This window comes from Vanacampus margaritifer, chromosome 1 (genome assembly GCF_051991255.1).
Source record: "Vanacampus margaritifer isolate UIUO_Vmar chromosome 1, RoL_Vmar_1.0, whole genome shotgun sequence".
In the NCBI taxonomy this organism is placed as follows: domain Eukaryota; kingdom Metazoa; phylum Chordata; class Actinopteri; order Syngnathiformes; family Syngnathidae; genus Vanacampus; species Vanacampus margaritifer.
Window position 1 is genome coordinate 2,666,596 of NC_135432.1, and position 27,034 is coordinate 2,693,629.

The following is a 27,034-nucleotide window of genomic DNA, read 5'->3' on the forward strand; positions in this document are numbered from 1 at the left end:
AACCTCTCACGTCAAAGTTTATTAGCAAAATTCTTGAAAACACCTTTTTTTTTTCTCTCTTTAAGGGGGTGCAAATTCCTCATACAAGTGCCAATGATTTATTTCATGATGCCAATAGATAACCAGTTTTCATATTTTTTTTGGTGGGGGAGGTGTTGCAGTCACACATACAGTGCCTTGCGAAAGTTTTAGCCCCCCTTGAACCTTGGCCGGGTCTTGGAAGGTTTGCAGTGGTCTGATACTCTCTGCATTTCAATATTATTGATTGAATAGCGCTTGGGAAGATATTTAAAGCTTGTGAAATCTTTTTACACTCTAATCCTGCAACTTTATCCCGGATCTGCCTGGTGTGTGCCTTGGTGTTCATGATTCTGTTTACCTCCTAATATTATTTTAACGAACCTCGGAGTCCATCACAAGCAGGTGCATTCATACTGAGACTAAATTACACACAGGTGGACTCTAGTTATCATCAGTCATTAACTCTTTGACTGCCAAAAACGTTAAATAACGTTTAGTAAAATCCTATGGAGGAGTGCCAAAGACGTTAAAAGACGTTTTTTTTTTTTTTTTTTCAAAACAGAGGTGGAACTAACCATTTACTATTGTTGATTACTCAAAAACGCAATAAGGTAGAAATAAACTTTTTTTTCTGATGAAAGATGAGAGTCCAATCTTTCATTTGGTAGTATGTGTGTTTCCATAGTCCAAACACATAATTTTCTGTGGACCTTGAAAGATCAGTCAAAAATGCTTAATGCTTAAATGGCACCCACAGCATCCCTTTTCTGAAAACCTCTGGCAGTCAAAGAGTTAAAATCAATATTGGATGATTCAGAAATCATCAGGGAACTTGTAGAGTCAGTTGGCTGCACTGAGAGAAAAGGGGGTGAATACTTTGTCATGCCTTACTTTTCAGTTATGTGTAAAAGAAAAAAAAAGTTAAACATATAAATTTCATACCACTTTGTATTGAAAAAAAAATCAAATTTTATATATTTGATGTCTGAAATGTCATGAAAGGTCAGAAAGTTGGTGCCATCTTGTGGCATCTTAGAAAGTTTCAGAAAGAGCACAAAAATGTAAATGGGTGAAGAAAAAAATATCAAAATATGGATTCGTGAATAGTGAATTGAAAATGGATGGATAGACTTGAAACGTATTTATGGTACTGAGACACATCAAAAATCACGATCATAAGGTTTAGAGCTCAACAGGGTTTTTGATTTTTGATCATTGGCAAGCGAGCGCTCAGGTGGTTAAATTGTGCAGTGGAAGTTGAGTGTCGTTTGCGAGCTGCAGCGGCGTCGCCGTGCGGTCGTGTATCCACTGCAGGTAGTTGGAGACGCGCGTGTAGATGCCGTAGTGACCTGGCCGGGCGCAACCCTTCCCCCAGCTCACGATGCCCAGCAGGAAGGTGGTCTTCTTGTACTGCGTCACCAGGGGCCCGCCGCTGTCACCTTTACACGAGTCCTCCCGGCCCGTAATGTAGCCGGCGCAAAACATGTTTTCGGTGAGCTGCACGCCACTTTCCTGGATGCACTGTTGCGTGCGTATACGAGGCACCCTGAGGCGGCGCAGCAGGTGCGAGGTGGGGCCGTTCTCGGCCCGCCGCCCCCAGCCGCTCACCGTGTGTGTGCTGATGGCCCACAGGTCGCGCTCAGCTAAGGACTTCGTGGGCAGGCAGGCCGGCACGGCGTACGGCGTGTAAAGCACGGGCGAGGCCAGTCGCAGCAGGGCGATGTCGTTGTCAGCCGTCTTTTTTTCGTAGCGCTCGTGCATGATGATTTGAGCCACCTGGATCACCTGCTCCGTTCCTTCCTCCACCTCGGTGTTGTGCTCACCTGGCAAATAAGAACACAGAAAGAGAGCGATATACGATGTGATATCACCAAAGGTTGGAAGGAACCAAGTACGAGTGTTGAGTGGCCTAGGTCTGAAAACTATGACGGCGTATTAGGGCCACGTATAAATATATGTATCTTTTTAGTGGGGGGGGGGGCTGTGTCAATATTCTGAGTTAAAAAAACCTCAAAAATTTGCGAGAAAACTCATAAATTTGCCGCAAATTTGCGAGTTTATAAAGTGGCAGATTTGCGAGGAAAAAAACTGAGAAACCAGAAATACACGTAGTTTACTACTCGGATGTTTGTGCCAAAACTTTTCAGCCGGGTTTTCAAATAAGGAGGTAGTAATGGTTTTAAATGTTAAGCCTTCCCATTTTGAAGTGTTTGGTACTGCTAGCGACAAAGACGCCTCGCTTAGCGAAGGTCCACACCTTGAGGATCAAGTATTTAAGTTAATTTGTTAAAATCTATATTCACTCGTACATTTATGTTTCCAGAGTTATTGTTTGCACATTCATACCTTTTTTGTACAAGTAGATAAGTTAATGTGTTGAATCTGCTGCTCTGTCATTCACTTGCATTTACTTAAAGTATGCTAGCTAAAGTATATTAGTCAGCTGATCAGGAAGTGTTGTCGCTCTAGCTGCCGTGTATGACGAGTATAAGTTTAAATAAAAAATGTATCCGTCTCCATCCTGCCCTTTCATTTTATAAACAGTGTCCCATTAACCACCAATGAATCCTCACATTAGATTATAGCTACGCTATAAATACACGCAGTATTTGTCGTAAGTTTCTGAGTTTTTCTCTCGCAAATTTGCAGCTTTATAAAGCGGCAAATTTTATAAATTCGCAAATTTGACCGTTTTTTCTTGCAAATTTTTTGCTTTATAATTATTATTAATAATGATTATTTATGCAAGTTTTTTTCTCTGAATTTGACCCCCTCTTCTGGAAAAAATATATATACGCGGCCTTAATACGCCGCCGTAAGAAACTATTGCCCGCCACTACTGAAAACTGTCATGAACCTTCATTTTGGTAGTCCAATGAAGCAGCACTGCAAAAAAGGAGGGTGCCGCACTACCATTAAAAGGAACCCCCGACATGTAATGACAAATTTGCTCCACATGATTTATTTGGTTGTTAAAAACATGAGATATGAGATTCGTTTTTAAAATCTAATTTCCAGTTCAATCCATTTTGCAGAAACTTTATTTGTACGTACGCCGCCATTGTTGTTTACGCATTGTGCATAGTGGCGTATAATGGTGGCTTGCTCGGCGCCGAGCTAAGCCAACGGGTATAAAAAATAAAAATAAAGCGAGGTAAGCCTCCGTTGCGTCCCTAAAGGGGCATCAAAGTCTGAGAGCACGACGTGGGCGAGGGAGATTATACGTTATACGTCACTGTTAAGAATGGCGGCTTACGTACAAATAAAGTTTCTAGAAAATGTATAAACTAGAAATTATTTTTGAAAAATGAATTAACCAAATAAATCACATGGAGCAAACTTGTCTAGTACAGTCAAGGTTCCTTCAATCATCCTGTGAGCTGAAAATGGGCCCCCGGGGGCCGCGCCAGTGGAACTCTTGCATTTCAGAATTGTTGTCGCCTTCAAGAATGATTGGCGGCAAATGCATTGTCGTGTGCCAACTTTAAAACTACAAACTTCTGGCATTCTAAAAATTCTTTGTCTAATCTGAAAAAAAACCTCAGTTGGTACGGCTAGTGTTAGCTAAATTAGCATTCAACAAGATTTTGTTTTCTTCTCACTGCCAGAGCTTTGTAAGTTAATTCGAGAGGAAAACTATTGAATGAGCCAAAAACTGGCATTGTGCATATTAGGCGTTCAAATCTGTATCACCAAATCACTACTTTTATCCGAGTGCTCTGGTTGTCTTTCTGACTGACAACATGTCAAACATGCTAACCACTTGCTAGCCAGCCCCGCCCTTTACAAAAGCTAAAACACATTCAGTGACGTGTACCGGCAACAACATTTAGAAACTGGGCCTCGGCGTCTTCCAGGCAGTGAGACGCGGTGAGGATCCACACGGGTTTGATGATGACGCCGCCACAGAAGCCTTTGCCTTGATAAAGCAGCAACACCTAAAAGAAGCACCGAGAAATGGAAACGTGTTTGAGTGACTCTGAGGCTGAGGCGTCTCTTGTAAGCGGCAAACGCTACCTGCCAGGGGCATTCGCCTTTGGGACACTCGTTACCGCCCACAATGCGAGCGCGAGGGTCAAGCTGCGTAGCTTTGTTGGGATCTTCGAGGACTGGGGTCGTGCCGCATGTGATTGAGTCTGGAGCAAGGAAAACGGTGAGTACTTTAGAGGACGTTTCACGATGACGTCACACGTACGGATGGGAAGGGGAAAAAAAGCGTTCTCCGATGGCACCGCTAGTAAACAAATCCTTCCGTGTCATTTGGTTGGGTTGGTCGGTTCATTTATTCGCTCAGCATCAATTAGAAGAAACACAGATCAAACTTAACACACGCAAACACAAGTTATCGTCTCAATTCATGAAAAGAAACCAAAAAAAAGAGCCCCTTAAAAAAAATAAAAATAAAACAAACTTCTCTCCAATATATTTGCTCTTTGAGTTTTTCTCTTGAAAGTAATAACTGAACCACACATTTTCAATTCTTTATCATAGTTTTCCCATAAATTGACACCTTCAACAGGGACACATCTTTACTTATTTTTATTTTTTTGTGGACACCAGTTCCCCTTAAATCAGAACTGTTTTTTTTAACAGCTTCTGGATATTGGAACACATTCAATTATTATGCACGTTCTACATTATTTGCGCAGTATCATTTTTTTTTAACTAAATCATAACATTTCAAGGTATTTAAACAAATAAAAAATGGATTTGTTGGATCTATATATTTAGCTCGATTAATGCTTCTTATTGCTCTTTTCTGTAACTTAAAATAGGATAAGTATTGATATGTATTTCCCCAAAACTAAATATGACCAAGAGAGAGAGGAAACATGGTAAATGGCTTCAACTATTATTTGAGTCGTCTTCTCTCTTCTGTAGTTTGAACGTGTCAAGTGTCACTTAGAAAGATGCTACGTGACGTAAGTTGCCTGAAAGGGAGACCCTAAAATAGTAAGTTGATCATTGAGGGACTGGTCAATTCAGGAGAAAAGAAGAAATGACATACCTTACTTAACCTTGGTCATGGTCGATGGAGCCTAAATGCTAGCATGCTAGCATCATTTCTAAACCAACCGAGCCTACTGTTGATGGTTTTTATTTTTTATTTTTTTGGCTCCTTGACTTTACAAACCCAGTGATGGAGGTTTCCAGTCGGTCCCCTCGGAAATTGCTACTATGTCTTCTATCTTCTTGGTCCAATTATTTACGGTGGATTCACTGTAGTTATTATTATTATTACTATTGTTGTTATTCATTTTAAGGAAATATTCATATATTATTAAGGAAATGAGGGAGAAATGAGACCTTGGCATCTATCAAGTGGCGTAAACCCAAAACATGTTTTTTGTCATGGTTTCATTGCATCCTGCCACATGGAAGTATCCATGACCTATTGTTTACAAGCATTGCAAAATCTGGATGAATTTTGTAAACATCATCATCGTAGAACTTCCACTTAACTCTTGCAAATAACTCTAAGCGCTTAGCCGTTCGCACCTTTGGCCATGCAGCTCCGACCGTCAGCGTTCAGCAAGTATCCATCTGCGCACGAGCAGTTGAGCCGTCCTCCGCTTTCGTCTTCGTGACAGAAGTGCTCACATCCTCCATTTTCTAGCAGACATGTGTCTGGTTCGGCATTCTGGTCTACAGAACACAACGGAAATCCAAGTTAGCTGGATCGATCACGCATGTGTGGCAGGGATAGACCGATTATCGGACGGGCCGATAATCGGTGCAGATAGATGGCATTTTGACGAATATCGTCTTTTTTTTTGGTCAGAAAGTTGATACAGCTGCTATATTATCACTGAGCGGCAAATACTTGCAAACTGAATTTTGGGTTCAAAACTGTGATAACAGTTTTTACTTGTCGCTAGCAGTTTCCTCGCTGCAAAGAAATTTGGAACATGTTCAGACAATCTTTGGAACGAAAACCCAATATTGTCTTAGTTCGCAAGTGTTCGTCGCTCAGTGATCTTAAGAGATCAATTTAAATCTGGGCTAACGTCAGGGAACATTTTATTTATTTATTTATTTATTTAAAATGTCAATTTACTGAATAAGAGATGCTGCCAAAACTAGGAACTTTCTGTACTTTTTGTTTTTGTTCAAAATTTAAACAAAAATAAGTGAGAGTTTAACATTTCGGTTATGGTTTTGTTAAAAAATTTAAAACATTACTGTCTATTCTCTTTATGGTTAAATTATAAAAAAAATATATATATAATAATAAAAATATATATACCTTTTGCTCAAGTGACGTTTTTTATTTTTGACACTAATATTTTCAGTTTTACTGCAATAAACTCATTCGTTCTATTTTTAATATTACCATGGTCTCAAAAACTTATTTATACATTTTTTATGTTTCATTATGCTTATAGAAAGTTGTAAAAAGCAATTTCCCCCAGTGTTTTAAACAGATTTGTGCTATATTCAAATGTTAATTGCTGCAAAACGGAAACAGATACAAATATACTTTTTTTCCTGGTAAAAGAAGAGATTCTAATCTTTCTTTTGGTAGCTTCCATGTTTTTATAGCAATAGAACACAATATTCTGTGGGCCTTGCAAAATCAGTCAAAATCCAGTCAAACGGCCGGGAGCGAAGGGGGTTGCGTCAGTGAAAATGGCTGCCAGTTGAATGAGTTAAATATCGTCTCCGAATATCGGTTATTGGCCTCTACTACAAATAATCGTAAATCGTATGTCTGGAAAAGACATACCGGCCTATCACCAAAGTGTCTCCGCCTTACCGAGCTCACAGTTGAGGCCGCTGAAGGGCGGCGGGCACAAGCAGTTGTAAGACTCCGGCAGGACCGCACAGCTTCCGCCATTCAAGCAGGGACCCGACTCACAGCGGTCCGGAACTGCGGGATGTCACTCGGTGAAGTCATAATGAGCCAGCGCTAACGTGCCAATAAGTGTTTATTCTGCTTACTGCTGTACGTCTTCCAGAATTCGTCCTGAGGAAACACAAAGCCATCGACAAACGAATCAACGCTCGGTTGGAGGTGAAGCGGAATTCGGTGCGTAAAAGCCGAGCGCGCCGACCGTGGCCTCCTGGTGCTCAAACACCTCCCGCGCTTCCTCGTACGAGCACTTCTCCTCCAGGCACTCCCTCTTCAGGTCACCCTTCTGCAGCTCCTCCAGCCAGCCCGAGTTGAACCTCTTGCTGCGCACCAGGACACTGCGCGCCTCGTCCCGATTCAGGAAGACTGAGGAGGTTTTGAAAAGCCTGCGTCAACATCACACTACGAGATATGATTATGTTTATGGTTCCCGCACTTCTTTTCCTTCTCTGACCTGATGCCAATGATGACGAGCTTAAGACGATGAGTAAGCTGACGAAGACACTCAAGCGCGCTGTTGGGAACGCCATGGGAACGCTGGTTGCTCCGTATGAAGTCGAAGTCCAATAACCCCCAACACGGGTCAAATTTGGATGAGAAGACTCCGCCTCCTTGATGTTGCTGTCTGCATGCCCTCTGCTGGTAAGCACTTTACACCTCTGTTGACACAGTCCATAAATCTCTCTTCTTTTTTTTTTAAACAAGAGCGCATTAAGACCAGCTGTCATTTTGACCGAGTGGTTTGAAGAGCAAAAAACAGGTTTCGGAATAAATTCTTTGGAAAACAGTTTTTTAATGCTGGTTGATTCTGATGCTGAAAGCCACAAAACCTGGGCAAAGTACAGCAAGGGGCCCGCATCCAGCCCGCCCACAGTCCCTGACTGGCTCTCACAGAAGTCAAACTAAAACTTCAAATATATGGTGCTTTTATTTTGAAAATTGTGCACAATTAGCCGGTAAAAGTAAAGCATACGCCTCAGTCCATGACTACTTTTCTTACTTTTGACAACGCCGTACTTCATCACATTTGTTGTGAAAAAGCGTGTACCCCTCGAACCAAACAAATTTGCGACCTTATCGGACCCCGGCTCTGTCAAAGGACCCAGGCATAGCTGCCCTAGCACGCCTATTCTAAAATCGACTATCGTTAAAACTGAATATATTTCCCGCCCAGTATATATTCTTGAAGGTCCGGATCAAAGGGTCTCACGGTCCGTAGCTGGACCGTGGTCCACCAGTTGGGGTTGCTGGTCTTCCGCATGCACATTTTTAAAAAAGTGGCTTCTACTTTTTGAGAAGATCCTTGAATACACCTTTAACAGTGTTGGTACTGTTAGGTTACATGTAACATGCAACACACAGAGTTGGAATCTGATAGTACCCCCCCCCCCCACCCCCCACCTCCAACCCCCAGTGCAGCTAAGAGAAATGCTACAAAATGAAAAAAATAGACTGTTGAGTAGCAATGAATACAATTTCGCTGGACAAATATTTGATTTCAGGTTGTAAATGTGCCTGATATTGTTCAGAATTCTGATGGCGATGATCTCCCATCACTAAAAACCTTTCAACAGTTTTAGCTGGATAAAAACAACCATCAAAGAACCGTCTTGCTCGTTTGTTGGTTTATTGAAACAAAAGCCAGCAGTTGGAACCAAAATGTCAGTTGGTCAAACCCGGGCTCTTCTTGCTTTACCATCTGGTCATTTGATGTTGGATCCAGTCCAGGAAGTTGCTGACTCTGGTGTAAATGCCGTACATGTTGTTGTCAGCGCAGCCGATGCCCCAGCTCACCACGCCGCTCAAAAACCAGGTTTTCTTGTAGTGCGTGACCAGGGGGCCGCCGCTGTCGCCCTTGCACGCGTCCTTCCCGCCGCTTTGCAGGCCGGCGCACAGCATGTTTCGGGTGATGTTGAGTTTGGTGTGCAGGCGGCACTCCTGCAGCGGGACCCGCGGCAGCGCCAGGCGCTGGAGCAACCTGGCGGCGGACCCGTGCAGCGACAGACGGCCCCACCCCGACACGGTGTTGTGTCGAACGGCCGCCAGGGTGCGGCTGAACGAGCTGTTCTTAGCCGGAAGACAAATGGGGACCACGTAGAGTCCCAGTTTGACGGGACGGTGGAGCTTCAGCATGGCCAGGTCGCTGTCGTGACTGGACTCGTTGTAAGCGCGGTGGATCAGGACTTTGGACACTCGGCGCTTCTGCTCCGTCTTCTCATCCGTCTCCAGGTCGTGCTCGCCTTCACAAAGAGGCAAAGAAGGCAACGTTTGATGAGCAAACGGCTCCAGGCTAAGCCGTCTTTCATCGAGCGTCTTACCCACGACGACATGCCAGATGTTGTTTGGTTTCTTCCACACGCAGTGAGCCGCAGTCAGCATCCACTGATCGGAGAGGACGATGGCGCCACAGGTGTGCTTGTGGTTCTCGGTCAGGAGCGCCTCAACAGGAGGTCGACATTTTTATCATCATTCATTCGACTGCACGGTGGAAACTCGAACGTCTCAGAACTCGTACAAATCGGACATAGGACAAAAATTGAGTAAAAAATGCCTCGGAGTCCGAACACCCAAGCAAAGCCGAACGTACCTTGAACAGGTCGCCGAGGGAAGCAAAGCTTGCGTTAGGATTTTTCCACCACAATTTTCTTCAACATGAACCCAAACAAACACAACAGTGCCAGCGGCAGCAAAGAAAAAACGCACAGTGGATTTAGGAAGGAGATTATCGCGTCGTTGTAACCATAGATATCGATAAAGACTAGAAGTCTCGTCCGTGCTGCTGGCCAATGGAATCGAACATCCGCACGGGGCGGCCATCTTGCCACAGTCACCTCCCTCCGCCTCTCTCTGTGTTTTTATCGTATATGTTCTTATAACTAACTCAAAATAGCGGTTTACCAAAAATTAACTGATTATTGAGCGGTTTAGTTTATAAGCGTAGTTATTATACTACAATCTTGTTAATAATTAATAATCCATATAGTTAATAAATATTCATCCAGAAGTATTACTACTTTATTCAAGTTTGTCACAGTCAATACAACAGACCAGACCTGTGACAAGATGGCCGCCCCGTGCGGACGTTGGATTCAGCGCCGTAAGACGTCTAGCCTTTAGATATCTATGGTTGTAGCTAACGTGGCTACTTCCGTAAATACTGTCACGAAGATCCCCGTTAGCTGTTCAACAACGTGCCTGAGGTTAAACAGCTCACGCAAGGACCCCTTAGTAGTCTAACAAGATGCCCAAAGTAAAATACACAAATTCAGCACTGAACTAAAGCATGCATTAACATAGCATTTTTCATCCGCTGATGCCACACCACAACAACAAAAAAGGTATTTTTTATTGTTTAAATACTGCACAGGGTCTACTTTTATTTTATTTTTTACATAAATGGAAATTAAAAGATGAATTTTCTGTTTTTGGAGCTTAGGAATGGATTAATTGTATTGTATACATTATTTCCTATGGTAAAAAAATGTTTCGGAGGTTGAACAATTCGGACTTTGAACACTTCACAGGAACGAATTATGTTCAAATTCCGAGGTACCGCTCGAGCTCACAACCCAAAGGATTCATCTCACCTGCCAGGGACAATGTCCTTTGGGACAAATTTCTCCATTGACAACTCTTGGGCCAAAGTGGACCAATGGTCTTCCACAGGAGACGGGGTCTAGAACAGAGTGCAGACAGAATTGATAGCGCAAATCTGCAATGACCTTAAGACAACCTTTAGAAGCTGTTGTGACCTTGTGGAGTGCAGGTAATATTGTCCTGATCCAAACGGTACCCCGTAGCGCAGAAACAAGTCTGTGTCCGGTTAGGAAACTCTTTGCAGAAATGTTCACATCCGCCATTCCGATAGCGACATCCGTTGGAGGTCGCTCGCACTGCGGAGAGACGAACACAGCATCATGTCATGCACGTGCAAATGTCAGTCAATAAGCAATCACGCCGGCGCCGGCGAGCCTCGCCTTTGTCGCAAGTCGATCCGTGGAATCCGGACCGACACTGGCAGACAAAAGTGTCGACCTTGCGAGTGCAAGTGCCGCCGTTCTTACAGGGAGATGACAGGCAGTGATCCTCGGCTATAAAAACATCCAACGGGAAGATGAGCAAAAGCAGCTCTGCCACGTTTCTCCAGACTCACCTGTGTACAATCGCCAGAAGACCTCCTGCAAGGCAAGTGTGGCACGTGAGCGGAAACTGAGACAATCGGACGGAAGCACCTGTCGACGTTCGTACACTGACCAACTGCTGCGGCAGAGCAAAGATCTCCTTGGCCTCCTCGTAGGAGCATTTCTCTTCCAGACATTCCCGCTCCAGGTTGCCTTGTTTCAGCTCCTCCCAGAAGTAGTTGGCCCGGCGGGTTCGATGAAGGAACACGCTTGCGTCGGGTCTCCCCAAAAACATGCCTGTTTCAACAACACACTGGGTAGAGGCAACGGGCCAGAAACACTTGAAATACTGTTTCCTGAATCGAATCAAGATGCGACCCTTCAGTCTTAAGTACGTCACCAAGTGACAATTGGAGCCCCCACTTAATGTCAACAGAGTCGAGTCAAGTCAGGATTTGGAATTAGCAAGTCATAAGTCATGCAGTCTTGCCCAGTCACAACATTTATTTTCATATGCAATGAACTACTTTGCTGCCAGTGTCCATACAGAACTTGCATTATTTAACTGTTCGGACACATTCACAGATTATATTTTTTAATGGTCCCAAAGCTACTCTTTGTGTCGTCTCTTACTTCTTAATTATGCACATAACTGACATGCACAAACTACACAAAAATAACTTTTACTTCCAAAACAAATCCAATGCCCTTGAAAATGTGTTTTAAATCATGTTTCACACTAGGAAAACAGTTGGGTCAAAAATAACCCAAACTGGGTCAAGAATGGACCGACCCAACTTTTTGAGTTATTAAACCACAAAAAGTTGGGTCAAATGAATAACCGACAAAACAACCCAAAAATTGGTTTATTTAATTAAAAGTTGGGCCATATTGAATGAATAACCCACAAAGCATCCCAGTTTGTTGGGGTTGCTTTGAGGGTTAATAATTTGACCCAACTTTTTGAGTTGATTAAATAACCCAATTGAATTGGGTAAAAACCCAACATTTCAGTTCTTAAAGCCAAAAAGTTGGGTCAAATTAAATTAATAACCCGCAAAGCGACCCAGTTTTTTTTTTAAAGGTTGTTTGTGGATTATACACTTCACCCATCTTTTTGAGTTAATTGATTAACCCAATTGAATTGTGTCACAAATGATTCGAGCCAACTTTTAAAAGCTTGGGTTAAATTAAATTAACAACCCACAAAGCAAGACATTTTTGGGGACTTGTTTGTGGGTTGTTTATTTGACCCAACTTTTTGGGTTAATTGAATAACCCACAAAAGTTGGGTTGGTCCCTTTTTGACCCAATTTGGGTTATGTTTGACCCAACTATTTTTTAGAGTGCAAGTTTAAGTAAAGTTTCAGGAAGACTGAGTAAAAGTCAAGTGGAATCTAGCCAAGCAAGTACCATGTCCTAAAATCATGGATTGAAGATTTGAGTCGAGTGTTCTGACTGTAGTACCACACATTTGCGATCCATCCACGTTATATACAGTATTGCTACTCTTACTTTAGGTGAAAAGGAAGCTGGATCTCAGCTGATCTCGGATGAGTGGCGCGGGACACATCTTGTACTCGTCAGTCACTCACTCTAATCCTATTAGCCAGCATCACCAATGTCAGTCACAAGCAACAACAACATTGGACATGGATTCATTAACTCTCTAACATAAGATGCTTCCATGAGGCCACGCTTCCATCGAGAGAAAAAAAAGTGGATAAAGATAAAAGGAGAGCTCGACAAGTTGAGTAGGCGGAGGACTGACCTTCAGGAGGCCCAATGCATGCTGGGATACAAGCCAAGAGAAGCCCGAGGAAGAAGAGCGGCTTAGTGTGTCTGCTTGTTGTCGCCATTTTTATTCTGATCTGACAAAGGTCAAAATGGACTTGAAACACGTGAACACTGCGATGTGTAAACTGCCCAAATATGGCTCGGCTTTGTTGGTTTTGTCTCTTTGGACTTTGGAGCCAACCGTTTTCCACAAATCTCTTTAGATCAATGCAGCCAATATCCAATCAATGTGACTGTAGACACAACAGATTGATTTCTCATTATTTATTGACATTTTCAATTCAGTCATGACAACAATGAGAATGTATGTTTGCAGTGGTTCCTTACAAATCAGATCCTTTCAAGAGTCTAATCAAATTCTAGCATTTGTAAACCAGAAGACAAATTTGGAAAGGGCAAACTGCGGTTGTGGTTTCTTTGGATTGGCTTTGGATTGTCAGAACTGCAGACGTTTGAGTATGTCCGGGATGTAGTCTTGAGCATCCCTTAACTGCTCTTTCCAGTCCTGCGGGATTGTGGACTTGGTGTAGCAGCCTCCCGCTCCCAGCAGGGCCCCCAGTGCAGCCCCACGGTTACAATTCTCTCCTGGAAATGAGCAGGAATCAGATCTGTTTAGTTTAGCTGTTGCAAATCATGGAACGAACCGAATCTAATCACATAATTGTCGGAATGGGATTCAGTCATTAACTCATTCAAATCCAAAAACGTGTAAATACGTTTTAATACTTTATCCTTCACTCCCCAAAACATATTTATACATTAATTTTTTTAATGCAAGACCATACAGAAAGAAGGGTATGAGGCGGCTTCTGACATGAAGAGGTGGCTTAAAGCAGTGGTATTTTTTTAAATGACCAGCAGGTGGCAGCAGAGTATAAGAGACCAGCCAGAGCCATGTTGCAACGAGCTCTTTTTTCACCTGTTTTCACCAGGAATGTGAAAATTGATTCAACTTAGCTGTATTCTAATGCAAATTGCTGCAAAACTGAAAGATAGAAATATAATTTTTTTCCTGATGAAAGAAGAGACTCTACTCTTTCTTTTGGTAGGTTCCATGTTTTTATAGCAATAGAACAGAATATTCTGTGGGCCTTGCAAAATCAGTCAAAATCCAATAAAACAACCGGGAGCGAAGGGGGTTGCTTCAGTGAAAATGGCGTTCAAACCTCCACAGTTGGCGTTGGCCAGGATTCCTGCTGCGGGGTCATCATGAAACTGGTGAGCAAGGTAAAACATGCTGGAAAGAGCTCCTGCAGGGTCACAAAAACGTTTCAGAACTTTACAAAAAAGGATGTCACACGTAGGAAGGAAGAAAATGATCACGAGTGGTGTGCTGGCACCTTTTGCGTAGCATGCCAGGCCAAGGCTACTGACAGCACTCTGATGGACCTGCAGTCGTTCTTCAGACGTCTCTGGAAAGCTAAACAAAACAAATGCATTTCAAATATTCAAACGGAACCCTTTCTGGAAGCCGCAGGAGAAGCTGTGCGGCAAAAACACGCAGAAACGCGTCCTGCGGTTGGAGCTTCCTTACCTAGCAGCCCGTCGACTGAACTTCTCGGAGGTGTCCCACACTCCCAGCGTCCTGAGGGCAAGCTCGGCCTGCTGCCGGACACTGGCGCCCCCCAGCACAGCGTGAAGGGCTCTGCTGTAGATGGTTACGTACTCGGGCACGCGCGGGTGCGGGTGTGAGAGCTTCGCAAAGTCGACTGCAGCACACACCTGGACAAGCACAGATCACAATGGGGAATCTAAGCATCAAGTCAAGTTCTGTAGACCTTTCATATTTCACATTTGTAAATAAAGGCGTCAGGGCACTTCTTCCAGTGGGACAGACAGACGACCGCTGGCCTGAACTGAAAACCATGACAAAAACGTTTGTTTTGAGTGAGCTGACAGATATTGCCTCGACTTCCTAGTAAAGTGGTACCTCGGAGTTTGAACATAATTCGTTCCTGCGAAGTGTTCAAAGTCCGAATTGTTCAACCTCCAAAACATTTTTTCCCATAAGAAATAATGTAAAAGCAATTAATCCGTTCCCAAGCTCCAAAAACAGAAAATTCCTATTTTAATTTCTATTTATGTTTTTTTTTTTACATTTACAGTACAGTACAGTATTCAAACAATAAAAAATACCTTACCTTTTTTTGTTGTGGTGTGATGGCATCAGTGGATGATACATGCTATGTTAATGCTAGCTTCAGTTCAGAGCGGAGTTTGTGTATTTTACATTGGGCATATTGTTAGACTACTAAGCGGTCCTTGCGTGCGTTGTTGAACAGCTAAGGTACGTGTGGTGTGACATCACGCTGCTTTCTCCTCATTAAGTATGTTACTCACAGCTTGTTCCTCATTGGTTGAGGCTGACAGCAGAATGAAGGGAAGGCTCATGGTAAGGCATCCGATGGCATCCAACTGGCTGTCCGGAAGTGACTTGAGCTTCTTCTTGGAACGTTCCTCCGCAAACATTAGAACCTTTATAGAACAGAGAAAGCGAGTTTCGGGATGTTGCATGTGCAGCTGCCCTGCAACTGACAGGTGAGCAAGTACAGTGTGTTGTCTGTCTGTTCCTTTCGCCGCAGCTCCTTAACTCATTCACTGCCAATGACGGTCATAGACGTCAAAAATTCATTTGAACTATTTCTATTCGTTTAACATTGTTTCCACTTTTGTTAACATGCGTATGAAAACCTAGATTTTTTTTTTATTGTACAATTAGAACAGATTAATCGTGAGTTAACTTGTGAAGTCATGCAATTAATTACGATAAAAAAAAAAAGGAATCGCCTGACGCTCCTAACTTTTTTTTTAATTGCGTCAGGCGATTCAAATTTCTTATTGTAATTAATCGCATGACTTCAATAGTTAACTCACAATTAATCATAAATCTGTTCTAAATGTACAATAAAAAACATTTCTAGGTTGTCATACTCTTGTTAACAAAAGCGGAAAAATGTTAAGCTAATAGAAATTGTTCAAATGAATTTTTGACGTCAATGGCAGTGAATGAGTTAATAGCTGCGTGAGTTTCAAACCCCTGCGCTTAAATAATCTTCATGTCATCTATTCATGGAAGGTTTGCTCTTCTCCAACTTTCCCCTAAGAACAATTTTGTACCTCCTGGCCCAAAATCGGCCTGCTGTCCTGCCAGTCAGAAAAGAAGGACCGGTGATAGGACTCGGCATAGGTGTCGGCGTGCGTGGCAGGTGTGGTCAAGAAGTCAACGTAGTCCGCGAGCACGGCGGCTCGTGCGTCAGGATGCGAGACGTCGGCAAAGTCGCCGGCGACCAGCACGCCAGCGACTCGGAGGGCGCACAGGACATTCAGCGTGTTGTTACCTGCCTTCAGACCTGTAAGAAACGCACGCGGACGGGATTTATGATGGAACACATCATTTTAGAAATATGGAAGCCTATTCACAATCATGCTTAAGAGTGACGTAGACGTGATTGATTATTGCTGACCTAAATTGACATTGGATAAACGAGTCAGGTGTTGGGACCTGTGCAACTGGGGATTGCGGAGAAAGGAGTGCACGAGCTTGTGTTTGGAAGCGCACACAACAAGTTAAGGACTTAAAAAAACAGAAAAATCAACAACAACAAAAATCAACTCAATTTTCTTGTATGGATGACTACGAAAAATGTGAAGTGGTTCAACCCCTAGTAGCCGCTTCTAAAGGGACGAATAGAACCAAACCTCCATCATTGGGTTTGTGGAAGGCATTAGCAAAACATAAGAGTTAGCCTGCTAGCTAGTGTTCATTTTGTTAACGAAAACAAAAATATTTTTGTCAACACACATTTTTCACCGGACTAAAACTAGACTAGACTAAAACCCTCATTAATAAACAATAACTGGGACTAAATCAGTATGCATTTTTGTCGACTAATGAAGACGAGACAGAAATGTACTTCACTTAATAAAAACTGGACTAAAAACTATTTTACATTTTAGCTCATGAACAAAGACGAGACGGAAATTAGATGATTTTGCAAAATCTTGTCTCTTCTAATCTGTCACTGTGATAGTCATGTGACACACAGTGACACACCCCCTTTTAAATCTGAGGTGGATTCACCGTGAACGTTTAAAAAAAAAAAAAAAAAAAAAATCAATTATAGTTCAAATGTAACATTAATCCAATGGCTATAATGTTCCAACAATAATGTTAATCTGACCGCTAACTAATGCTAGCTAATTTACTAGCTTGTAGCCACAGTAGCCACTGTAATTGTGTGTCAAGTTGTTTTTCAGCAAAAAGATGAAAATGTTCAATATAATATATTTAATCTGCTAACAATATACAGGGGTAAAATGACTATCCTGACTAAAACACTGACAGTTTTTGTTGACTAAAACTAAACAAATAAAATTGTTTTGTTGGACTAAAATGCTAGATTTATAGTTGACAAAAAGTTGACTAAATAAAAAACGGAATGAGGTTGACCAATTGATAAAAACTAACAAGTGTGATTAAAATTGGACTAAAACTGAGACTAAATTTAAAAATGTCTAATAAAATTAACACTAATGCTAGCTAACGTCAATTCTAGTTCTACAGCATACGATCCATTTCAGCGTCAAAATCTGAGCAATTTAAAAGATGACCAAAAACAGTATTTCTCAATGGCTGTGCCTGGTTAAAGAACATTTCAAGATTTGTTTATTGTCATCCCATAGGTGTCATCTTGGGGTTTTGTCAACCGGAAGTGTGTGTGACAAACAGACAATACCTTGGTGATAGTGGGTGGAGCCTGTGGGAGATTTCCAAAATTTCAGTTTGTCATGAAGGATGATGTTTCCCACCACCTCCACTTGGTTGGCAGCAGATGACCAGGAAGTGCGGCCGCTACCAGCTTCATCAAATCATCACAATTCATCACATTTTTAAAGAAGCTTGATGATAAACACTTGAAAAAAGAAGAAGGCCGATTCTCACTGGTGTTGGACAGGCTGAGGATGCTGCTCGGGTGTTTGTTTCTGGGCGAATTAAAGCCAGATATCCACCCTCCAAAGTCCCTCTTGATGTCTTGGATGTTGTAGTACCAGTGGACGGGCATGGACATGGCGTCGCCGGCACACATTGCCCATAATGCCTCACTAGCAGACCGCCACACCGCAGTCATCTACCACAATGAAACTCTTTCAGAACTTTATTCATCATAACATAGAGTCAGAGCCATGCGGTCAACTGTTGGCTGATGGCATCTGACTACAAAATACATGAACTCCTAACTTAATTTTTGAAGAACATCTTTTTTTAGGGACGGGTACTTTTTGCATTTGAACCAATTTGTTCCCAATTCTCGGTACCTTGGAATTAATACCGGTACTGAGCGGTACCAATTTTCGATGCTTTTGTTCTCGAACGGTAATAAATATTCATTTATTTAACAATAAAATCTACACACACACTTTTAACAGTTATTCTCCAATAAATACAATTTGACCAAAAACAAAGCATCAGAGTCAACCAGAGATGATGGAGTAAAATATAAACAGTTAACAATTAATAAGGTATCAATAATTGTAGGCTCTTAGTGTTATATTGGTGTTTGGTTTGGAACGCGCATGAATTCGAACCTACGTTGGATTGCAGACAGATGTATTTTACAGTAATGAGTTAAGTGTGACCTGCTGTATGGTGCTAAATCCAGACCGTCAATTTTGTGTTATTCCCCAATACAAGCAATGCTGGTATGTTGCTAGTCCCACTACAAATAATAATAAAAAATAATAATAAAAAAAGAGAGATAGCCATGTGTTTTACTTAATTCAGTAGCCTAAGTACATTTTACTATGCTCGTAATTTTCTACTTTAAATTTTAAGAAAAACTGACAATAAGTAAGTCTACAGACTTTTCTATCGTGTTTAATTGTGTGTGTGTTTTTTGTTTTTACAATGGCATAAAGAGGCATCTATTATACACGCACGCGCGCGCGCACACCAGTACGGTTTTGGACACGTTCTCATTACGTATGTGTTCAATTAAACAGTATGTATAAGCACACTTAATTGTATAAATATCTAAGTTGCTGACCTCTTACGGACTCTCTTTTCTTCCCATCAAGTCGGACTTACGTAATTTGACGTTTAACTGTTACAAAAGCACCCCGGAAGCAGCAACGCAAGAACATTTATTGATTTACACAACTTCTGTGCTACAAAAATACCAAACACTGTAATAGAAATTCACCGGACTGAACATCCGCAAGTCTCGCACACTTTGTTCATGAAAACACGAATGAGGACCTTGATGAAGGTAAAGTACAGTGCCGTTGCTACGGTGGCCGATGTACGTCAAAAGTCAATTTAGAATAAAACGTAATTCCTTTTAGCAACAGGTAAAGAATATTCGAGGATTACTAGTTATGCAAGTAACAGCTAATCAAAATATTCTCAATTGAGGTTAATCAAATGACACTCGTAAATTACATAATTTATGATTATTATTATTAGAATAATAAAAGAGACTAATTAAAAAACCTGCTGATTATCCCTTAAAAGGAGGTACACTACCTTATTATTACGCTTATGACTGTTTTGGTTTTTGTTGGGTCGATTTGGTGCATACATTTTGTATGTCATGATTTCCTAGGATGAAAAACAAAACGAACACTAACCGTTGACTGCCAGACCAAATTCAGGGTAAAAATAAAATACGGTGGCCGCCCGTCTGGCCGGCGTGTTTGTATGTTTGAGGAAGACGCGCAATGCAATGCGAGTGCTGTATATAGTTATTATTTGGGTATTATGCAATTATAAACCGTTATGTTGAAACTAAGATGATAGTTTCAGCTTCACAACTCTTTACGATTAGCGTACGGTTGCCTTTGAACTTAATTGATGTAGTTATTTTGGAAGCTAATGCTACCCAGTCGTAGAGCGCCTGCTAGCTTAGTTTAGCTTTGTTTTCAGTTTTTTTTTTTTTTTTTAAATCTAATATTTAAAAATAATAAATCCAATCGTTCACTTGTATTTAAATGGGGGATTCGCTTGATCATCGAGATGTTGGTGAGATTTCAGTTGAATGAAAGTAACCATTTGTGTACAGATTGACTTTTATTTGACTTGATTTATTCATTCGTTATGTGTTTGTTAGATCGGGCCAAATCGTTCTGGGCTAACGAGAATGTGGATCAGGTGTTTAGTTTTATGTTCAAGCGCCTGGAGCATCTGAGGGAAGTCCTGAGGGCCGACACGGCAACCGACAAAGGTTTTCTCCGTCCGGTTATTTTGCCTGGCATTTCGTTTTTCGTTTCCTGACTGACGTTTTCTTCTGTACCATTAGAAAAAGCTCAGGCTCTGAAGATCCTCGATTGCCTGGAGTGGACGGTTCCGTCTCCTGTGGGCGGCACTCCGGTGGTTCGGGTGCTTGTTGGTGCAGGTAATTCACCGAGCGACCCTTGAATTCCGTTCAGGTCAAACATAAACCGTTTTGACAACGGCAATGAAAATACAGCAAATGTCACTCTTTGGTCGTGAAATTTGATGACTTTTCCTAAAGTGGCCCAAAATACACTAAAATACATGCATAGACCTTAGTGTACGCCTAGTTGCCTAGCAAAATGAAATTCAAATTAACAATTGTGTTTTTGAATCAAGAAAAAAAAAAGTGGCAGCAAATATGTACATGCCATAAATGTGTGTATTTTTTGGTGAGATAGTTGTGAGTGTTCAAGAGGAACCTTGAAACAGTCTTAGGAACTTTCTGTTTCTACCGCATTCGCCACATTTTCACAAGCGGAGTGTCTAATAATAAACAAAGTATCTTTATTTTATATATATATATATATATATATATATATATATATATATATATATATATATATATATATGTTATCTCACTTTATTTGAAGACGTGCTAGGGAAAAAAGACCATGAGCTCATGAAGAAAACTGAGCTGGCATTTCAGCTGTGAAAGAGGTACTTGGTTTGATTTTCTATAGGATATCCGACAACATCTTACATGACAGCAGATGGAATTAGGGTGTAATCATTCCATTATTGTTCGATGTCAGATAGCCCATGAAAACATCTATTCATAACTTGATAGGCAGTTATGAAGATATTAGTGACCTGCAACATCAAATGAACTCTTGACTTTGTTTACCTGCTCAGACAATGAGCGGGAGCCCCACAGCCCCACGCCCACGCCTCCTCCGTCAGCCATTGAAGATCTGCTGCTGTCTCCTCTGCTGCCCAGTCAGCCGCCATACACGCTGCACACGTGCTGCAAGGTAAGATCCAGCGGACCGCCAGCATTCACTTCCTGTTCTGAATCTGCTTTTCCCGCTCTAGATGTGCCTGCCTTCTTTGCACCGCACGCATCCGTCCGCCCTGCCATATTGGGCTCAGAACCCGCTCAAGGTCCCGCTGCTGTGCGGTTTCAAGAGGATGGTGGCGCGGCCACTGATGTGCGACGATCAGCAGAAAGATGGCGATGATGATGATGAGGAGGAAGATGAAGGCCACTGGGACGTGGTTTACAAAGCTCCCTGTGGGCACAGCCTCCGTAACTATGACGACGTGATGCGTTTCCTGTTGACCACAGAAAGCTACGATGTTTTACAGGTTAGCTGCTTTGTATGATGCATGCATGTAGCAAGGATTGTTGAAATGCAGTCTTTTTGTGAGTTGACAATATTTTCCTCCAGTGTACTCTTTTGAATTTGTTTGAATTAACTCATTCACTGCCATTGACGGTTATAGACGTCAAAAATTCATTTGAACTAGTTTCAGTTTTACATTTTTTCCCACTTTTGTTAACAAACGTATGCAAACCGAGTTTTGTTGTTGTTGTATTAGAACAGATATAACATTTGTGATTAATCGTGAGTTAACTAGAGAAGTCATGCGATTAATTACGTTTCAAAATTGTAATCGCCCGACACCCCAAATTTTTAATACATTTTTCTTTAAAAAAAAAAACATTATTAAAAATAATCATTTTTAATTAAATATATATATTTTTAAAGAAAAGATTACTATAAATAAGGGACATCAGGCGATTAAAATTTGTAATCGTAATTAATCACATGACTTCACTAGTTAACTAATAATTTTTTTTATATCTGTTCTAAATGTACAAAAAAATAATCAATTTTTTCAAACGTCTTTAGCTGTCAATGGCAGTGAATGAGTTAATGCATTTGCACCATTATTTGCCTTTTTGTATACATGAAATGTTTTGTTATATTCTGCTAAAAAACTAATTAATAATGACACTGCATAATTTCCCGCCGTGTAGTAATGTGGTTGGTCGGGAATCACTTCTCTACCAGCCACTAGGGGTGTTAGAAAAAATTGATTTGGCAATATATCGCAATATTACAGCGCGCAATTCTCGAATCGATTCAATATGCGGCCGAATCGATTTTTAAACATCAATTTTTTATGGGAGTATTCAACAAAACGTCTTTACACATTAAGCATGGAAGAATATTATATTAATAGAACATTAAGCCTTCATATTTGATTTCAGTGCTGTTCAAACATGAAACAGACAGCAACCTGAATTTTCTGATAAATAAATACATTTTCATACAAATCTTACAGTGTACATGTACAAGTTTACTGATTAGTATTTTCTAAATTTGAGTTTTAAAAAAAAATCGCAATAATCAATTTATAGATTCGTATCGGGATTAATCGTATCGAATCGTGCCCTATGAATCGTGATACGGATCAAATCGACGGACTAGGCAATTCACACCCCTACAAGCCAGCAAAGGTTTTTTGTGTGATGGATTTTCAAATGATCCGTCCTGCTGTTTCCTCCAGCTGGACTTTTTCTCCTTCAACATGGCGGTGCAGTTGGACCCTCCCACAGTCCAGGAAAGCCAGCCGCCAGAGATCGACCTGAGTCGCGGATCCGAGCCAACCCCGGTGGAGCTGTGCGTGGGTCCCGACGATTCCCGGCCATCTGAATTCCGCTACAGGAAGGAGCGCTGGCCATATGGCTGCTTCCTGACCCGGGGTCCCGTGTTTGACGCGTGTTGTGAGTGTACGGACGGATGCTTGGACGCGCAAAGCTGCGCCTGCATCGCCATGACGGGAGCAGACAACCATTACAACTATCAGAGACTTTCCCACCCTGTGGCGTCGGGGTGAGTTGAACACAAACACATTGGAAACTGCAGCAGTCAACAGCCACTGAGAATTTACAATTAAGAAAGAAAAAAAAAATCTAGCTACGATACCAATTACTTACCCTTGTTACACTTTTACACAGTACAGTGTTTGTAGTGTTTTTTATTTAGCATTTTACCCTATTTTGTAGTATCAGCTCCATGAATGCCAATAAACAAAAAGGCTTTCTGTTGTGTTTGTGTTTTCTCTAACTTCAGATTGTTTGAGTGCGGCCCGTGGTGCAGCTGCGATCGGGCTCGTTGTCAGAATCGACTCGTCCAGAGAGGAATCCGAGTCCGTCTCCAAGTTTTCTGGACGGAGCGTTGTGGTTGGGGTGTGCGCTGCTGTGATGACCTGGACGCGGGGACGTTTGTGTGCATATATGCAGGTGACACAATTAGGGGTGGGAATTTTTGAATGTCTCACGATTTGATTCAGATTTTTTTGGGGTCTGCGATTCGATTCAGAATCGATTTTCGATTAAGAATGATTTTTAATTCAAAATGATTTGATTGACAATGATTTTTGCTTCTATCTATAGATGTGCAAGGAATTGTAATGATCTACTCCAGTCTGACTCGCTAATGCTAATTAGTGCGCTGCTCGCGGCACTTTTATCACTCAAAAGAACGGCTCCACACTGCAAAAAAACAACTTTTATTGGAATAACTTGATTGTGACTTTTTTCTTTTTTTCTCTAATGTGGCTACAACTTAACAGTGTATTAGACCGCGTGGAACCACACTGCCCCTAAGTGGCCAAATCGGGTACAACATGAACATCGCTCCAAATAAAGGCACACACAGACAAAGGCAAGACAGTATAAAATAAATTAAATAAAATCGATTTTGGGACATTTAAAATCGATTCTGAATCGTACTAAATGAGAATCGTTTCTTATGAGAATAGATTTTTTTGGGCACACCCCTACAAACAATACTTTTTATGCTACGTTCACATGATGCTACTGCAGCCCCGTTTGTTCGAAACATAGTGTGCTGTCGGATCTTGGCCATTTTGGTCCTCCTTTTCAAAAAATGGAAAGTTCTTGCCATGGATCCACAGGCCTGTTATGTCTAACTGTACTGACACTCTCGCTTTGTCTGTTGTCGCCTAAAACGGGGCTTCTGTGGCCACCAGCAACAACAACAACAAAAAACATATCAGTGAATGTCACTTTACAGGCTCAATCAAAAGTATTGGATACAAATATTTTTTGAACTGAATCTGTGACATCCCCAGGTGTGATCCTGCAAAGGGCCCAGAGGCCCATTGAGGCTCCACCCCCAAAGCAGTCCAGAGTGGACCTGCCATCAGATGACGAGGTGGAGGTGGTGACCGAGTGGCTGGCACCCCCCGTAGTGGAGGGGAGCAACTTGCTGAAAAACAACCCTGACTTCCCAACTTTGTCGCCGCTGCACGTTCCAGTCATCCAGAGACCCGCCGAGGTCAACGCAAGTCACAACAAAGACAAGACCAAGAAAGCCTCGGCATCATCAAACCATGAAAGGAGTTTGAAGAGGGTCGTGCAATCACAGGACGTTTATTTGGTGGACGCCAGAAAGGAAGGAAACGTGAGCCGCTTCCTCAATGTAAGTTGTTTTTTTGTTTTGTTTTTTTACAATATGAGATCCAAATAAATAAATGACTAAAAGTGAAAATAAAAACAGTTATTCAAAAATTAATTCAAAAATCAAATCCCAAAAAATAAATATAAATGCAAATCAAAACAGATGGTTGTTTATCTCTGTGTGCCCTGCGATTGGCTGGCAACCAGTTCAGGGTGTACCGCCGACTGCCCGAAGCCAGCTGGGATAGGCTCCAGCAACCCCCGCGACCTTTGTGAGGACAAGCGGTTAAGAAAATGGACAGATGGATGGATGGAAATAATATATATACACTAGAGCTGTCAAACGATTACATTTTTTAATCAGATTAATCACATTTTAGTATTTTGATTAATCATTTAATAAAAAAAGGCTTTTTATTAACATTTTTTTCCCGCCAAATATGAAGAGCACCGGTTATGTGTTAATTTTTTTGACATTTAATCTTATGAGGACGTCTTCAACATTTTTGGATCCACTGCACACGCTCATCCTTCTCTTTTTCTAATATGTTAATTATTTGCATAATTAAAAATGGGGAAAAAATGACCCCAATATTTTGAGATGAACAAATATTCTAAATGTGATACGCAAACATTTATTAAATGCTTTACTTTAATGCATGTAATTATCATCCGCTGTCACGCTAAAGGATAATCTATGGTAAAAATTATTAGTGCGTTAATTCATGATTAATGCGATAATTTTTTGTGATTAATTAATCAGTTAACGCATTAACTTTGACCGCACTAATATATACATAAATTAATACATTTGTATTTAATTTTTGAATTATATTTTTTATATTCCTTTTTATTTTCACTTTTAGTCATTTATTTATTTAGAATTTTGCCTGTTTTGGTCCATACTGCCAGGACAAAGTTATTCAAATGAGGGGGCGGTCCTAAGCGTGTCTTGGGTTGGACTCGTCTTTTGCAAACTACATTTCATTGGTCGAGTGAGCCGGTCGGCGGAGAAGTCTTGCAGTATACACCAAAACTGCCAAAATTAAACATAAATAAATGACTAAATAAAATAAATGATTATTTTATTTTTAATTTCCATTTATATTAATTTTTGGAGATTTAATTTTCACTTTTAGTCATTTATTTGTTTACCGGTAGTCATTTATTTATTTTGAATTATGGTCTAAATATGGTATTCTGGTTAATATTGTTAGTGGAATATGAGTTAAGGAGTAAAATTCAACAACCAATCACGGATTTCACAATTCAGAAAACAGGTGGTCTCTGATTGGTCGTTGCCTGAGCCCTGTGCAACTGTGATGTCATCTTCAGTCGACAGCAAGTGGCAAAATGGCCGCCCCGAGATGGATAAAAATGGCTGGAATTTGCTTCATAACTCATATTCCACAAATGTGATATGAATCCGAATGTCATGTTTAGACTAGTGAGGTCACATAGAACATATTATTGTCAAGAAATGTTTAAGGTTGACTTCCACTTTTTTCCAGTACGCAGCTTTTTTGATATTAAGCATTTCTGTCTGGTTTGCTGCAGCACAGTTGCCAGCCGAACCTTTTCATCCAGAACGTCTTCACTGACTCGCACGACCCCAACTTTCCCATCGTCGCCTTCTTCACCAACAGGTAAGAAGAGAACAAGTGACAGGGGCGGGCGTCATCTGTACGTTGAGGGGTTCGAGTAAACCTTGTGTGTGGCTTTGCGTGTTAGTGTGGTGAAGGCGGGCACAGAACTGACGTGGAATTATTCGTCCCACACCGACGCGGTGTCGCCGGCCCAACAACAGGAAGTGCCCTGCGTGTGTGGCACTGATGGCTGCCTGGGCCGATTCCTGGAGGAGAACCTTTGTGAAACATGTGAGCTTGGATTTTGTGACACTGTGGAGGAGACGTGACCACGGCACCTTGAAGCCGCTTCCACTTTTTAATATGTCATTTCGTAATAAAACGTGAGAAAAGTCGAGAGTTGCAGGTGACATGCTCTATTTATAGAATCAGGTGGATACGTGCAACGCTATGAAAATAGTAGGATAAAAATTAGGGGTGTCAAAATGAGTGCGCTAATTTTTAGTTCATTTAAAGTTTTTAAATGCGCGATTAATGGCTGCCCCTGTACTGGGGGAATTCCAGTCGCGACACATCCACATCAAAATTTAGCAGTAATAAATGTAATAATGCATATCTTTGTGGAAACTGGGTTCAAGTTGTATTTTACAATTTAAAAAAATGTGCAGATAACACAAGTTACTTCATGTTAAAGATTAGATAGCTCTTAATATGAAAAGAAAAATGGACTGAGCTGTCACCAACGTCTTACAAATGCAATGATGCCATCTAGTGGTAGAAAAATGACCTCGACCACACAAATCATCACACTCGTTTTTTTACAGTACAATTTATTTTTTATTTGAACTAATTTATGATTTTCTTATTAAATTACTGTATCGATGACTAAAAGATGCAGCCATATTTTTATTTAAAAAAAAATCACTTTTATCAACAATTACATTTAGAACA

The 27,034-nt window shown here is 41.2% G+C and overlaps 4 protein-coding genes and 1 long non-coding RNA gene across 9 annotated transcripts; 2 read left to right on the plus strand and 3 right to left on the minus strand.

The window, feature by feature from the left end:
- On the minus strand, nt 1–7,431 carry LOC144052733 (coagulation factor VII-like). Its single transcript, XM_077567027.1, has 8 exons — nt 7,329–7,431; nt 7,077–7,240; nt 6,964–6,988; nt 6,779–6,892; nt 5,521–5,667; nt 4,039–4,157; nt 3,839–3,959; nt 1–1,844 (listed from the first exon to the last, which is right to left on the minus strand). The coding sequence occupies exons 1-8, from the start codon at nt 7,402–7,404 to the stop codon at nt 1,252–1,254; spliced, it is 1,359 nt and encodes a 452-aa protein (XP_077423153.1). The 5' UTR covers nt 7,405–7,431; the 3' UTR covers nt 1–1,251.
- setdb2 (SET domain bifurcated histone lysine methyltransferase 2) lies at nt 7,366–26,478 on the plus strand. Of its 3 annotated transcripts, none has more exons than XM_077567012.1 (10): nt 7,366–7,516; nt 19,899–20,012; nt 20,088–20,183; nt 20,918–21,036; nt 21,098–21,370; nt 22,580–22,905; nt 23,146–23,315; nt 24,170–24,519; nt 26,055–26,143; nt 26,229–26,478. In XM_077567012.1, the coding sequence occupies exons 1-10, from the start codon at nt 7,468–7,470 to the stop codon at nt 26,410–26,412; spliced, it is 1,770 nt and encodes a 589-aa protein (XP_077423138.1). In that variant the 5' UTR covers nt 7,366–7,467; the 3' UTR covers nt 26,413–26,478. The 3 variants fall into 3 exon arrangements, with proteins under 3 accessions (XP_077423138.1, XP_077423152.1, XP_077423145.1); XM_077567026.1 differs by having other exon boundaries at nt 26,060–26,143; nt 26,229–26,375; XM_077567019.1 differs by lacking the exon at nt 7,366–7,516 and adding an exon at nt 19,431–19,810.
- On the minus strand, nt 8,485–12,907 carry f7l (coagulation factor VII, like). The gene is made up of 8 exons (XM_077567036.1): nt 12,767–12,907; nt 11,129–11,292; nt 11,028–11,052; nt 10,852–10,965; nt 10,627–10,767; nt 10,462–10,550; nt 9,193–9,313; nt 8,485–9,114 (listed from the first exon to the last, which is right to left on the minus strand). Exons 1-8 carry the CDS (start codon nt 12,852–12,854, stop codon nt 8,567–8,569), a joined length of 1,290 nt encoding a protein of 429 aa, XP_077423162.1. The 5' UTR covers nt 12,855–12,907; the 3' UTR covers nt 8,485–8,566.
- LOC144052807 (uncharacterized) lies at nt 13,042–19,521 on the minus strand. Of its 3 annotated transcripts, none has more exons than XM_077567035.1 (9): nt 19,420–19,521; nt 17,735–17,921; nt 17,529–17,651; nt 15,910–16,142; nt 15,133–15,267; nt 14,327–14,514; nt 14,133–14,212; nt 13,959–14,042; nt 13,042–13,377 (listed from the first exon to the last, which is right to left on the minus strand). In XM_077567035.1, exons 2-9 carry the CDS (start codon nt 17,919–17,921, stop codon nt 13,229–13,231), a joined length of 1,179 nt encoding a protein of 392 aa, XP_077423161.1. In that variant the 5' UTR covers nt 19,420–19,521; the 3' UTR covers nt 13,042–13,228. The 3 variants fall into 3 exon arrangements, with proteins under 3 accessions (XP_077423161.1, XP_077423160.1, XP_077423159.1); XM_077567034.1 differs by lacking the exon at nt 19,420–19,521 and adding an exon at nt 18,878–19,061; XM_077567033.1 differs by lacking the exon at nt 19,420–19,521 and adding an exon at nt 18,837–19,061.
- Nucleotides 14,926–17,624, plus strand: LOC144052859 (uncharacterized). The gene is made up of 3 exons (XR_013294314.1): nt 14,926–15,330; nt 15,897–16,144; nt 17,476–17,624. It is a non-coding gene; the product is annotated as an uncharacterized LOC144052859 (long non-coding RNA).
- Nucleotides 26,479–27,034: the final 556 nt, after the last annotated feature.

Excerpts from the sequence above, each read along its gene's own strand:
- LOC144052733 (XM_077567027.1), bottom strand. The coding sequence starts at position 7,404 with ATGGCGTTCCCAACAGCGCGCTTGAGTGTCTTCGTCAGCTTACTCATC. Across the intron at positions 7,241-7,328 it reads CTCGTCATCATTGGCATCAG|TCTTCCTGAATCGGGACGAG; the intron begins GTCAGAGAAGGA and ends AAACCTCCTCAG. Across the intron at positions 1,845-3,838 it reads GTTTCTAAATGTTGTTGCCG|GTGAGCACAACACCGAGGTG; the intron begins GTACACGTCACT and ends CTTATTTGCCAG.
- setdb2 (XM_077567012.1), top strand. The coding sequence starts at position 7,468 with ATGAGAAGACTCCGCCTCCTTGATGTTGCTGTCTGCATGCCCTCTGCT. Across the intron at positions 21,037-21,097 it reads CGCTGCACACGTGCTGCAAG|ATGTGCCTGCCTTCTTTGCA; the intron begins GTAAGATCCAGC and ends TTCCCGCTCTAG. Across the intron at positions 22,906-23,145 it reads TCCCACCCTGTGGCGTCGGG|ATTGTTTGAGTGCGGCCCGT; the intron begins GTGAGTTGAACA and ends CTCTAACTTCAG.
- LOC144052807 (XM_077567035.1), bottom strand. The coding sequence starts at position 17,921 with ATGACTGCGGTGTGGCGGTCTGCTAGTGAGGCATTATGGGCAATGTGT. Across the intron at positions 15,268-15,909 it reads GGCCGATTTTGGGCCAGGAG|GTTCTAATGTTTGCGGAGGA; the intron begins GTACAAAATTGT and ends TGTTCTATAAAG. Across the intron at positions 14,213-14,326 it reads TTCAGTCGACGGGCTGCTAG|CTTTCCAGAGACGTCTGAAG; the intron begins GTAAGGAAGCTC and ends TGTTTTGTTTAG.
- f7l (XM_077567036.1), bottom strand. The coding sequence starts at position 12,854 with ATGGCGACAACAAGCAGACACACTAAGCCGCTCTTCTTCCTCGGGCTT. Across the intron at positions 10,966-11,027 it reads CTTCTGGCGATTGTACACAG|CCGAGGATCACTGCCTGTCA; the intron begins GTGAGTCTGGAG and ends ATGTTTTTATAG. Across the intron at positions 9,115-9,192 it reads CATCTGGCATGTCGTCGTGG|GCGAGCACGACCTGGAGACG; the intron begins GTAAGACGCTCG and ends CTCTTTGTGAAG.